A 12,754-nucleotide genomic window follows, 5' to 3' on the forward strand; every position below is an offset into this window, starting at 1 on the left:
GGCGCGCTTGCGCGCGGGCCCGGCCGGTTCCGGTGAGCGCTGAGGCGGCGGAACGGGCGGACATGGCGGACGGCGGCGCGGAGCGGGCCGATGGCCGCATCGTCAAAATGGAGGTGGATTACAGCGCGACCGTGGACCAGAGGCTGCCCGAGTGCGAGCGGCTGGCGCAGGTGAGGCGGGAGAGAAGCCTGGCGGGGCGGACGGGCTGAGTCATGGCGCGCTAGGCCGCGCGTGGAGGCGGCGCGGAGCGAGCCATGGCCGCATCTTGCTCCCCGGTGCGGGTCCGGTCACGGCCTCTCCGTGCCGTGCTGAGGAGGGGAAGGAGTGAACGGCTCCGCCGTTTCAGGGCTGTGTGGAAGGGTGAGCAGGAGGGAGGTTGGTGGCCGAGCACTGAAACTGCTCTCCAAGGCAGTGATCACGGCCCCAACGCTGCCAGAGCTCATGGGATGTTTGGACAGCACTCTCAGATACATGGATTCTTAGGGATGTCCTGTGCAGAACCAAGGCCAGGAGATGGACTCAATGATTCTTTGGGTTCCGTCCAACTCAGCCTAATCTGTGATTTTGAGACGGGACGAGGTTTCGGGGCGCAGCCTCGCGGGTGAGACCAGAGGGCCTCGGTCCACCGCAAGGGCCATGGCTCTTCCCCGGAATTGCTTGTTCACCCCGGGGCTCTATGTGCCAGAGCTGCCTTCGTGTAACAGGTCCCGGGTCAGATTGGACAGGCAGCGCTGGGCATCCCTAAACTCGGTTACATGCGAGCTCCGGGGAGCTGGAATGGAGGCGCAGAGCCAGGACGGGCTCTGGGGCTGGCTCTGCCTCCTTGGGCTCAGTAAACAACGCTGTGCGCACGCCCTGGGTGACCGCAGGGTGTGTTCCACGGGGTTCATAGTGATGCAGCATCGGTGTTTTATAGAAAAGTTCTGGGGCCTGGAGATTCTTGTACAGCTCAGATCGCAGAAAAGACAGAACCATAGAATCCCAGAATGGTTTGGGTTGGAAGAGGCCTAAATCTCATCTCATTCCACCCGCTGCTGTGGGCAGGGGCAGCTTCCACTAGTCCAGGTGGGCCTTGAACACTTCCCGGGGTGGGGCAGCCACAGGTTCTCTGTTGTTGCTGTCATTTTTGGCACAGTAGGATGGCATCTGACATTTTACATGCTGCAAATGCTCTACTTGATCCACGTATCTCATTGTGAAGGACACACATGTTGTACAATTCTGAAGGCAGTAGCCTTAAGATAAATAAATTACATCTTAGATTATTTAAGATTATTATATGGAGAGCGGGCACAGGGATTTTATCCCACAGGCACAGCTCTGCAAAGGAACGGACACCATGGCCATGTTTCATTGTGCAAAATGTATAAACTCTGTGGCAGTAAGAGCACATCCTTGACAAACCATTGTATGTAGTCTAAAATATTTCAGCTGGGATATTTTTCTAAACAACTTTCATTTTCTTTGGTTTGTTACTAATTTTCTAACCATTTTTTGTTTCTTGTTTCTAAGTTTTTTTTGGAGCTCCACCATTGCCGTGGGCTGTTAAAAACTCACCCATATTAACTTTTTTTAAACTAGATATTTGTGACTTAGGACTAAAAGTACATTGTGGTATCTTACACTCCTCCAAACAAAGGCAAATACAGTTCTCAAAACTTCTCCAAAACCAGAACTATTAGAATTCCATGTGTAGCCTGTAAAGCTTGTAATTAATGCTTTGTGTAATACACTGTAATTAAGATATGAATATGGGTGAAAGTAATAGGAGAAGGTTTTTTTTTTGGCCAAGGTATTTAATTGCATATCTGATCTCACTGAAAACTCTGTTTTGGCCAGAGAAGAAATGAGTTTTCCATGGAGCTCAGTGAACGTGAGCTCACCAAACCTGTCTGAAACTTGCCAGGTTTCTCTCCCAAGGTAGACAACTTAGAGCATGTGTTGTGTGAAAATGAAACTGGTACCTCTCCAGTTTTATCTCTGTGTAGAACCATGTATTTAAAGTAAGTGCTGTGCATGCATTTTTTAAGGGAAAAAAAATAGTGTACAGGCTGGTCTGTATTTTTATTTATTTACTCTCAGTTTAAACAGAATTGTGTTTTGAACTCACTGAGATAATTGTTTGCCTGTCTTATTAGGAAGGAAGATTGCAAGAAGTCATTGAAAACCTTCTCTCCCTGGAAAAACAAACACGGACGGTGAGTAGTGCGTGGTGATGCTGGGATGTGCTACACACCTCACGTTCCACTGGGTTAAAGTCAAGGGACTTGGAGTATCCTTGGAGTATCAGCCTTTCTTTTCTTTAAAAAGCAAATTAGTGAGACCAGCCAGAAAGATTTTTTGTGCTGGAAGGCTGCAGGTTGTTGATCCTGTCTCTAACACACTCTTGGTTTGTTACAGGCTTCTGACATGGTGTCCACATCCCGAATCTTAGTTGCCATAGTGAAAATGTGTTACGAAGCTAAAGACTGGGATGCTCTTAATGAAAATATTATTCTTCTATCAAAGAGAAGAAGTCAGTTAAAACAGGTGAATTTAATTGTTTGAAACAAAAAATGAAACTGTATTTTGGAGTTGTATTATGTCTGTGGTTTCCCCATGTGTGTAGGTGGTTCATTTTTGCACTCTCCTCATTGGTATTGCAGACATATTCCTTATTCATTATTCAGATATTCCATATTCCTTATTCAGATGTATATTAAACAGAGTTACTGCATTTTATTGTGCTTATATGAAATGTGTGCTTTGCATGCTTGCTTTTGAAACTGGCATACTTTGGCATAAAGCACTTGCATTTAAGGCAGTGTGAAGTTTTTGCACTCTCTGTGTTCAGTTTGTACAACAGATAATTTTAATGGCATCATTGCTTTAGGAAGGAAAAGGTCACCTGTTATTTAGTGCGCAGGATCTTCATTAGTATGTGTAAAAGTAGTACAGTTTAGTTTGCACAGACTGTAGCTGAAGGCATGGATCATTCCAGCTGAATTTTGAGGAACTTCTTGAGGAAGTCATTTCTAGAAGTTTAATTCTGGGTTTTTTTAGAAGTAGGTATTTTAATAATAATTTTACCAGCTTTGCCAGCATTGTTACTGGAAGTGCACGTTCCCATACCTGTGCTTGCTACTGAAGGAGGAAATCCTCCCTCTTCCTTCCTTCCTTCCTGAGGAATCTACAGCTGTTCCAAGGAGAGAGGGTAGTGCACACAGTTAAGAGAAGATACAGGTCTCTTCAGCCATGCAGATCTTAGGGCAAGCAGAGAAGTTCTACCAGTCCATTTGACTCCTGTGGATTTGGCAGAACAGGAGTTGCTTTTCAGGACAGAAGTGCATGGCATAGATTATTTTCACTATTGGAAAAACTGAGATGAAAAAATGACAGAACAGCATCGCTTTTGCCTTGTAGCATCAGTCTATAGCATCACTGTACACATCATGAATCCAAGAGAGGAGATGTGTCCTGTGTGCTGTTTGCTGAAATGAGTCTTTTCAGTGGGATGTAAAACTATTTATTACTTACTCTGAGTGTTACAGCTTGACTTCATTAGACAAATCTGAAACCACAGAATGTTTTTCCCCTCTGTTTTCATACCAGGCAGTTGCTAAAATGGTCCAGCAGTGCTGCACTTACGTTGAAGAAATCACAGATTTACCAGTGAAACTGCGCTTGATCGACACGTTGAGGATGGTCACGGAAGGAAAAGTAAGGTTTTGTTTTAAGACTCAGTGTCTAAAATGTAGAATAAAAATGTTTGCCTTCTTTAAAAATGTAGCTTCTTAGTATTATTTTTTAATCTTGTGCAAGTAAGATTAAAACTAATTTTTAAAATACTCTGAGAAGCCAAGTAGTTTATTTCCTTCCAAAAGACTGCAGATATTTTCCATATTTAAATCATGTGCTGAAACACTGGTCATGTTCCTATGATGTAGGTATCTGGTTGTGTTACTGATTAATATAGTAGGAAATACATTTCAAAATTCTAAAATGCCATTTCCTTTTCACATTTTAAGATGTTATGTATTTGAATTTGTCAGGGAAATGAGCAGGTTTAATTTAATTTCTCCTGCACTTAGCAAGGTGTTACATATAGTTATGATAACCAGAAGGTGATACCAAGTGAGTTACTTATATTGTGTTCCTTTTGCTTTAAGAAAAGAAAGAATTCTGAATTAGGCAAATTTGTGTCAATTTTATTACTTCTGTCTGTTAGTCTAAATGGTTAATGATCAAGTCTTGTTGATTAATGGCTGATTAGGAGTAAGTGAAATAATTCAAAGGGTAGTGCTTACTACACATTAATCATTAAAGTCTAACTTCCCTGATCTTTCCATATATTCTAGCAGACAAAATATGCAATACTATATTCACAGTGCATATCCCTTGTGTTTGCTGAAAGAGTCATAGGTCAGTGCAGACATTAATTTTTGGATTAATTTGGGCCAGAAAAGTATGTGTGTCAGTTATCCATTGTATTTCATCAGTGTATATTGTGCACAGTGCCAGTATAGTGCATGGATACACAACAAATAAAATGGTTCTATAATGACAGCATCAAGTGTATTTCCCAGTGGGGTTGCAGTCTCAGAGTTTGCACTCCTCTTTAGAGAATTCCAATGTTTAAACTCTTCCTTCTGCCCTCAGATCTACGTGGAAATCGAACGCGCTCGCCTGACAAAGACACTTGCAACAATAAAGGAGCAGAACGGGGAGGTGAAAGAGGCTGCCTCCATTCTGCAGGAGTTGCAGGTAACACCTCAGAGCTCAGAATTGCATCAGCAATAGCAATTAATTCTGACTATTCTCAGATTGTTAGAAACTGAATCAGGTATGCTTGCAGAAATGCCTGGAATGACATGAACTGTTATTAGTGAAAGTGCAGTTCAGCTTTAACTGCTTTTATTAATCTCATGGCTGCGTTACATAGAAATATCTTTCACTTGGAAAGTAGATTTCCATTCTCCACTTAGTGCATTGAGTTTAGTGTTGGTGGATTCCTTGGTGTAAGTGGGGGCGATAATTAAAATGGAATAACCTTTATTCTATTTTCACTTGCTCTGTAATAGCTTTTCTTCTGTTGTTTTGTTTTGGTGTGTTCCCCCTCCAGACAGCCTCCCACTCTTCTGGCACAGTTAAGCCTTCACTTGATTTGGCTTTGACAATATTAAGTTGTTATAATTTCATTTCAGGTGGAAACCTACGGTTCAATGGAAAAGAAAGAACGTGTAGAATTTATCTTGGAGCAGATGAGACTCTGTTTAGCTGTAAAGGACTATATTCGGACTCAAATTATCAGCAAAAAAATTAATACAAAATTTTTTCAAGAAGAAAACACAGAAGTAAGTAATTGGAGGATTTCTCACTCTTTCTCCCTCTCCCCACCCAAATTTTAATCTGACTTGCCTCTCTTCAGGTCCAAGTGTATTTATTTAAATCCCTCAGTTTTCTGGGGTTCAGCTGAATTCCATTTACATGTTATGGAGCTGTGTTAATTTGACTTTTTGATACTGTTTCAGAAACTAAAGTTGAAATACTACAACTTAATGATCCAGCTGGATCAACATGAAGGCTCCTACCTCTCCATCTGTAAGCACTACAGAGCCATTTATGACACTCCCTGTATCCAGGCTGAAAGTGAAAAGTGGCAACAGGTAAAAAAACATTCCCTACAAAATCACTGTATTTCCATGTGACAAATACCCATTTCTTACCACATCAGTGTACAGAGGATGAAATAGCTCATCAGTCTGTTTTTATTTAAATGGTTGTATTAGCAAATTGGTTAGTTGAAAACAGATGATGGAGTTGATTTCAAAAGAGTGTTTGTAATCAACATCTTCATTTTATTACCTTTGAAATTGACAATGTCTGAACTGTTTCATACAAGTGTAGAGATTATGAACAGCTGTGCAAGTGTGGTCTCATTGGTGCTGTTGTGTGTGCAGTACAGATGTCTTTCATATTTGAAAAGTTTTTTTTCTTCATGTATTTATATGAAATACTAGAATTCTGGTTAACCTGTGTCAATTTAAATGTACCACAGTTCATTTCTGAAAGATAACATCAGTTTCACCATAATTTCTTAATACACTGAGCTTAAATCTTCTACATATTAAACTCTAAACTCTGTATCAGTTTTGGCAATTCCTCTGTTTAATTATGGGAGAAAAACCCACACTCTTTCCTCTTAAACAGGCACTGAAGAGCGTTGTTCTTTATGTTATTCTTTCACCTTATGACAATGAACAGTCTGATTTGGTGCACAGAATTAGTAGTGACAAAAAGCTAGAAGAAATCCCCAAATATAAGTAAGTATCCTTTCTAATAACCAATTTTTAGATTAGAAAGTGTCTCTCCCTAACAGTGCAAGTAAATTTCTTTATGCTGAGTGCTGTAAGCGAGACTGAATTTAATGCTGCATCAGGAATACTGCAAAAATGTCATGATTGTTCTATGTGAAAATAAATGTTTCTTGTAAGAGAAAGAGCTTTCTTAGAAAAACAGTCTGACTTTAGCTGCCCCCATTATTTATGGTAATAAGAATAAAACATTTAAAATTATGCCTTTGATCTATTTTAAGTATGAACCAGGCCTTATTAATACAGGATTGTAATCCAACTGTACTAAACCATTTAGAGACCTCCTAAAACTATTTACCACCATGGAGCTGATGAGGTGGAGTGCCCTAGTTGAAGAATATGGGAAGGAGTTGAGAGAAGGATCCCTTGACAGTCCTGCAACAGATGTTTTTGGCTGTACAGAGGAAGGTGAAAAGAGATGGAAAGATTTAAAGAACAGAGTTGTGGAACATGTAAGTATCACTGTCTGTGAACATCAGCTTTTTACTCAGTGCCTCAGCTAAAAATGCTTTCTGCTTGCCATATTTTAATCACAAAGACAAAAAAGACAAAAAAGTACCTAATAAAGACAAAAAGTCCTAATAAAGCTGCAGGTGAGGTCTGTTTTCTTTTCTGTTGCATTTCAAGATTTTATTTGCTTGCATAGGTTTATTGTATGTTTATAATTGGCATAGTTGCTGCCAAAAAGATCATATTGCACTCAAATGAGACTTAGCATTCATGTTTCAATAAAGCATAAATCTGAAAGTCTTGCTTTGTATTAAATTCATAATTGGTTGATTTCTTTTCTTAATAATTTATCATGTAGAGACTTTTATACCTTTCACCAGCAAAAGAGCTGTTTTTTCACAACCCCTCACGTCCCCCATGCTGGACTGCCATTAGAGCACCACAGTTCCTAATCTCCTTTTAACATGGACTTTTATATTTTTGCAGCCTGCTTCAATTATTTTTTGCACATAACCCTCTACTCTGAACACTTTTATTCCAGAATATTAGAATAATGGCTAAGTATTATACCAGAATTACAATGAAGAGAATGGCACAACTCCTGGATCTGTCCGTTGATGTAAGTCTTGCTTTGCTTATCCTTCTTTCATAAGGGGGGGTGTGTTTGTGGCAGAGATGTGATTAGTCAGCAGAGTAATGTTCTTGTTTGATTTAATTTTCTGCCTTTATGGGAGTTAGAAAACTATTCATTAAACCTTAAATTCAGTTTTATGATGCACATGCCCATAAGGCAAAAGCTGCTCTTACAAGTTCATTTATGTTCAAAGCTTCGTGTGAATGCTGGAGCTCGTTGTCTGGTGTTTCAGTGTTAAAAGGTTCTTGTCAATGAGTGGTGACAACCAGCTGAAGAGAGGGTCCTTCACCTGTAAATGTCCCTGTTCCTGGGTGGTGGCACTTTGGGAACAAGGGTGGAGGGGTCTTCCTGCCATCCCCCTTTGTGTTTTCAAGAGCTTTCCAAGTAGAACGACACATCCTGGTATTTTGAGTGCAAATGAAAATCTTTACCCTTTTCATGGAATCTGCTTTTCCCACAAACTCAGAAAAAGCCCTTTTTGACAGTGGTCAGTAATTCACTGGGATTTTCCCAAGCCTTGCTTGCCACATGACTTGTTCTGGTATCTGTGTAACCAAGCACTCCAAAGTGTAAAAGTCTGTTAGGATCGTATATTAAACTTTAATTTTATGAAAGATAATCAGATATAGTTCAATAGAAAACAAAAAGCTTTTTTTTTTAAATAGCTTTTGCTAGTAGCTTGCATTGCCAGCATGTGTAATATTAAACTATCCTGCATTTTTTAAAGTACAATATTGTTACAGCTGTACTCGTGCGTAAAGAAAATCTTGTTCCTGGTGCTTTCATGCTGTTTGGGAGGAATTCTGGTGGTTTGTAGTAAAAATGCTATTTTCTTGACTTAGTGCTGTTTGTCTTTGCAGGAATCGGAGGAGTTCTTGTCTAACCTAGTAGTTAATAAAACCATCTTTGCTAAAGTAGACAGGCTGGCAGGAATTATCAATTTCCAGAGGCCTAAGGACCCAAACAATATACTCAATGACTGGTCTCACAAGCTCAACTCCCTCATGGCCCTAGTTAACAAAACCACACATCTCATTGCCAAAGAAGAGATGATCCATAACCTGCAGTAAGGTGCCTCAATAATCTCAGTGCTTTTAAAGAAGGCATTAAATCTTCATAATAGAGACTATTATTACAAGTGTGTATATGGTTTGTTTTCTCCCTGTCAAGCCTTCCTGGTCTAAAATTTAGAACATAATTCTGAAATTCCTGTTGACAATTAAGTTCCCTTGATTATTCATTCAGTTGTTAAATGTTTTTGCTACAATTGGTGAAAGAACAGAATAAAACTGTATTGCCTGTATAATAATAGTCTTGTGATTTCTTTTTTTCAATGTGAACCCTTATCTGTCTAACATATAATTCTGTGGTTATTTCATTACAGGACTATTTTTGAGGCTGTGATTGAGAGGATATACTGTAAATAATAAAATCCTAGGGTTTGATAAAGAGGTAACTTAAAATGATAATAGTGTAAAGTTATGTCAAGATACTCTTTGAACAAAATGATGTTTATGCTTAAGAATAATGCTATTTCTTATGATTTAGTACTACAGTTAGAATGTATTAATTAATTGTGAACTGCCAGAGCGATCAATACATGAGTAAGTACCTAAACCTTTGTCTGCTTGCTGCAAGTCACTAATTTTGCCTGTTTTGCTGGTACAGTTTGTAAGGGCTACAGTAGCAATTAATCAGTTAGCTAAGCTGGTCCTTGGAAACTGCTGCTTCTCATTATGAATGTGTTATATTCTGAGCAGGTAATGTTCTATTATTTACTTTAACCTCCTTGTAATGGAGGGAAGCTGTGGACTTTTACCCCTGTTTTTTTTTTTTTAAGGAAGTAAAATAGAACAAATAGTGTAGTAAGAATCAATGGAACTTCTATTGAATTTGCTCTGGTTTAGAATGATTTTTAATGCTAGCCATAACCATTCAGTTCATAATTAATTAAGTAGAGACTACTATTGTAAATGATGTATTGAGACATACATAAATCCCATCTCCTTACAAGCACAGTGAGCTTCATTCAGACTAATGCTCTTTTCATGTGAATACACAGAAATTGGGAGGCTCCAGACAGGGATTTTGAGTGAGGGAAGTGTGAAGGGACAGGAAAAGATGGAAGCTTGTAAACAGTGATTTGCATTTGAAATGCTGACTTTGGACATAGCTGATGGGAAGTTTGGGAGTGTAATTTGGAAGGCTCTTGACTTTCAAAGCCTTACCAATCCAGCTCACTGCATTTGAACAACAAAAAGGCAGCTGAACTATCAGTAAGGGAAGGAAGAGGAGCAGGATTCAGAATGCACAGAATGTTTACCATCTAACTTCCTAAGTTGTATTATAATCCCAGCTGTACAAGTTGTTTAAAATTTTGTCATGACTATTTGTGAGCATGGGATGTTCTGGCCATTGGGAGGTTTCAGTAGCATGAGCAAAAGTGGCTGCTGTCAGAACAATGGACAAAGTAGCTTAGAAAACAATGTATCATCTGGAAACTGAGGGAAGAGCTATCAGAGAGGGAAACAATGGGTCATCAGGGGAAGTGGAAACTTGCCTCTCCCTGTTCTTACCATAAACATTTTCCTTCCAGTCTGGTCTGGAATCTTCAACCCCAAGCATTTAAACCTCTGATGCTTCTACCAGATATGTTGGACCCATTTTCCCAGCCAGCCCTATTTCCCTTTTTATCCTAGAGTGGAATGTTTCAGTGGTTCCCTGGCTCTTCTTTCTGGATTTCTTGCAGATTCTCCTCTCTCTCTGTCCAGGCTCTATCCCTCTCTGCTGCCTTTGGCTGCATTTAGAGCACGAGTTTGTTGGAGAGGGGAATTGGTTTCTCTCTCCTCACAATCACCTTTTGCTGTCAGCATTAGAAAGGACATGGAAAAACTCTTATCTTTCAGCAGCTCAGGTGTCTCCTTAAAAGTCTGTTCAGAAAGATTATGAAGGTTCACTTCCATGGTCTGTATTTGTGCCAAAGATCCACAATGATCAAGCCTTTGTATCTGAAAGAGATTTTTGTTTGCAGTTGGAACACCTTAGTCTTGGTTTGGAGCAGAGTGCCCAAGGCAGACTCCCTCCCTGTCCTCGGGGTGAGACTTCTGCTCTGTTCTGAGTTCTTGTTGCCAGAAGCAAGAATCCCTCAGGGTTTCCCTCCCCAAACATCACAAAGTTAAAATAGAAGTATAGAAGTTTTGAAACAAAACTCTAGAATTATTAAGCTATAGGATAACTCCAAGTGAGTGGAAAATAATCTATTAAGCCCGAAGATTGGGTTTGGTGAGTTTTTTTCTTTTTTTTTTTCCTTGCAGACTACTATTGATGAAAATGGAAGTGTCTCTTGAGTCTATCTCGAAAAGGTTGTCACATTCAGGTTGCTAGGAAAAAAGCTCTAAATTTTGGTGCCAGTTCATCTCAAGAATGCAGATATATGTCAGATCTAAGTCCTCCATGAGCAATTCAAAGGTCAGCATAAACACATGCCAGCTTCTTTAAAAATGAACAGAGACTGAAGATCTTTGATCTTGACAGTGTGGGATCAAACCATCGCATTACTCTGACCTTTATAGTTTCTGTCTCCTCAGTGTACCCTCAACATCCACTTGTTTCTGGTTGCTTCTCAATGCTCTCATTTTGTGGATCAAAGGAGAAATGAATTAGTTTGAATATTACTTGCTCTAGAAATTACATGTGCTTAAGGAGTCCATGTTGAAATTTACCCATGGATAATTACGAAGTAAGATTAAAGCTGAGATCATCTGTTCATTAGAGGACTCTGGAGAAATTCCAGGGGAATTTTCATGCTGGAAAATCAAAACTTGCTACTCTTCAGCCTAATAACCAGACATTAATGGCTGCTTAGAAAGAATTTGCTTTATTGTTTACCAAGACTAAGAACTACTGTTGCTATCTAATCCCAGGTCTACCACTGCCTTGTTTGTGGCAGAGGCTAAACCACTTAACTTCTGTTACTTTCCCATGATTGCTGCTTCTGAGGGAGTTCAAAAATTTGTAAAGGTCCAGTGTGCTAAGACAATAAAAACATTGCTCCTGTTGCTGCAATCTGTCTGGCACTTCCATTGAGAAAGGCCTCCTGTTGTTTTGTTGCTCAGGGGTGAACGAGCTGTTTGAGAAGCCTGCTGGGATGTTGGGCTGCAGGGTCAGGGAGGCAATTCCCTGCTGAATGTATTCTATTATGTCCTTATTACTCTTATATGTTAATTGTAATGTTTTTTCCTGCATTCTGGTTAGACATCCATGAGTGGAGCTGATTGAAAATGGAGATTTCTGTATTCATGAAATACCAGTTCCCAGAAATGGGAGTGAACTTGAGCATAGAATGGAAATTGATTTTCTGAATTTCCCGTGAAAACAGAAGAGAAAGCAAAAAGTAGCAGTATAAGTTTCAAATCATGAGAATAGTTTTATTATGAAAATGCAGAAACCAAGCTGCAGTTGTGATTCCAAGTGTGCAGCTCATGGGTGAGTCAGAACTCCAGGGCTTTTTGGCTACCGAGTCTCCATTAGGCCTGGAGCAAGTGAGGGTTTGAGAGTTCCCAACTGTGCCAGAATCTGTGCCACACCTTTCAGAGCTCTGCTCAGATCTCTGCTTCATGGCAGGCAGCCTAGCAGCCCTGAGTGGCCCCAGGTTTTCAAACCCCTGCTTTTTGGCGAGGAGCCTGGATTCTCCAAGGACCAGGGCATGGCTCCTAGCTTCACAGAACAGGGGGAAGCCCTGTGAGCCAGCATCATTTACAGAATCCTGACTGAAGAGTAGGGAGATACAATGTGTTAGGGCTTCTGTCAGGGATTCCTTGCACACATGGTCCTGGCAGGGTGGGCTTTCTAAACATCCAGTAAGAAATTGCTATTTTCAGATTTGAAAGGTTTCAAAATCCTAAAAAATGTACAAGTGGAATTGAGTATGATATTGCTGCATTCATTGGAGGGTTTTTGAAAATTTTATCATTATAATGAGTCCCTAGCAATATCACTGTTAGGCTTTTGAGGATCTGAATCCTGTCAAGTCTCATGATGCTGAGTGGGAATTCCTTGTCTTTGTTACTCTCTCGTGCTTCCCCATTATGCCTTTGGTATTTCTTACATTTCCAACATCTACTGTTGCTTTTCTTCTCCCCCCAGACTCCATGTCACCCCCCTGCTCCTTGTCTCTTTGGGCAGGAGTCTGGCACTGCAAGCTCTCCTCTTGCCATGAAACCCCATTGGATTCCAGGAATTTAGGAAGTCTGGACAATTCTGGAAATGCAGGGCAGTAGTCAGCATGTAACACATCTGGTTCTGTGCCCTGCCCAGG

General features: G+C 40.2%; 1 protein-coding gene across 1 annotated transcript; it reads left to right on the plus strand.

The window, feature by feature from the left end:
* Positions 1 to 8,740, plus strand: PSMD12 (proteasome 26S subunit, non-ATPase 12). The gene is made up of 11 exons (XM_030962254.1): positions 1 to 170; positions 2,139 to 2,198; positions 2,401 to 2,529; positions 3,592 to 3,699; positions 4,639 to 4,743; positions 5,184 to 5,333; positions 5,511 to 5,645; positions 6,190 to 6,302; positions 6,631 to 6,805; positions 7,345 to 7,422; positions 8,298 to 8,740. Exons 1-11 carry the CDS (start codon positions 63 to 65, stop codon positions 8,505 to 8,507), a joined length of 1,371 nt encoding a protein of 456 aa, XP_030818114.1. The 5' UTR covers positions 1 to 62; the 3' UTR covers positions 8,508 to 8,740.
* The last annotated feature ends 4,014 nt before the right edge of the window (positions 8,741 to 12,754 follow it).

This window comes from Camarhynchus parvulus, chromosome 18, assembly GCF_901933205.1.
Source record: "Camarhynchus parvulus chromosome 18, STF_HiC, whole genome shotgun sequence".
Taxonomy (NCBI): domain Eukaryota; kingdom Metazoa; phylum Chordata; class Aves; order Passeriformes; family Thraupidae; genus Camarhynchus; species Camarhynchus parvulus.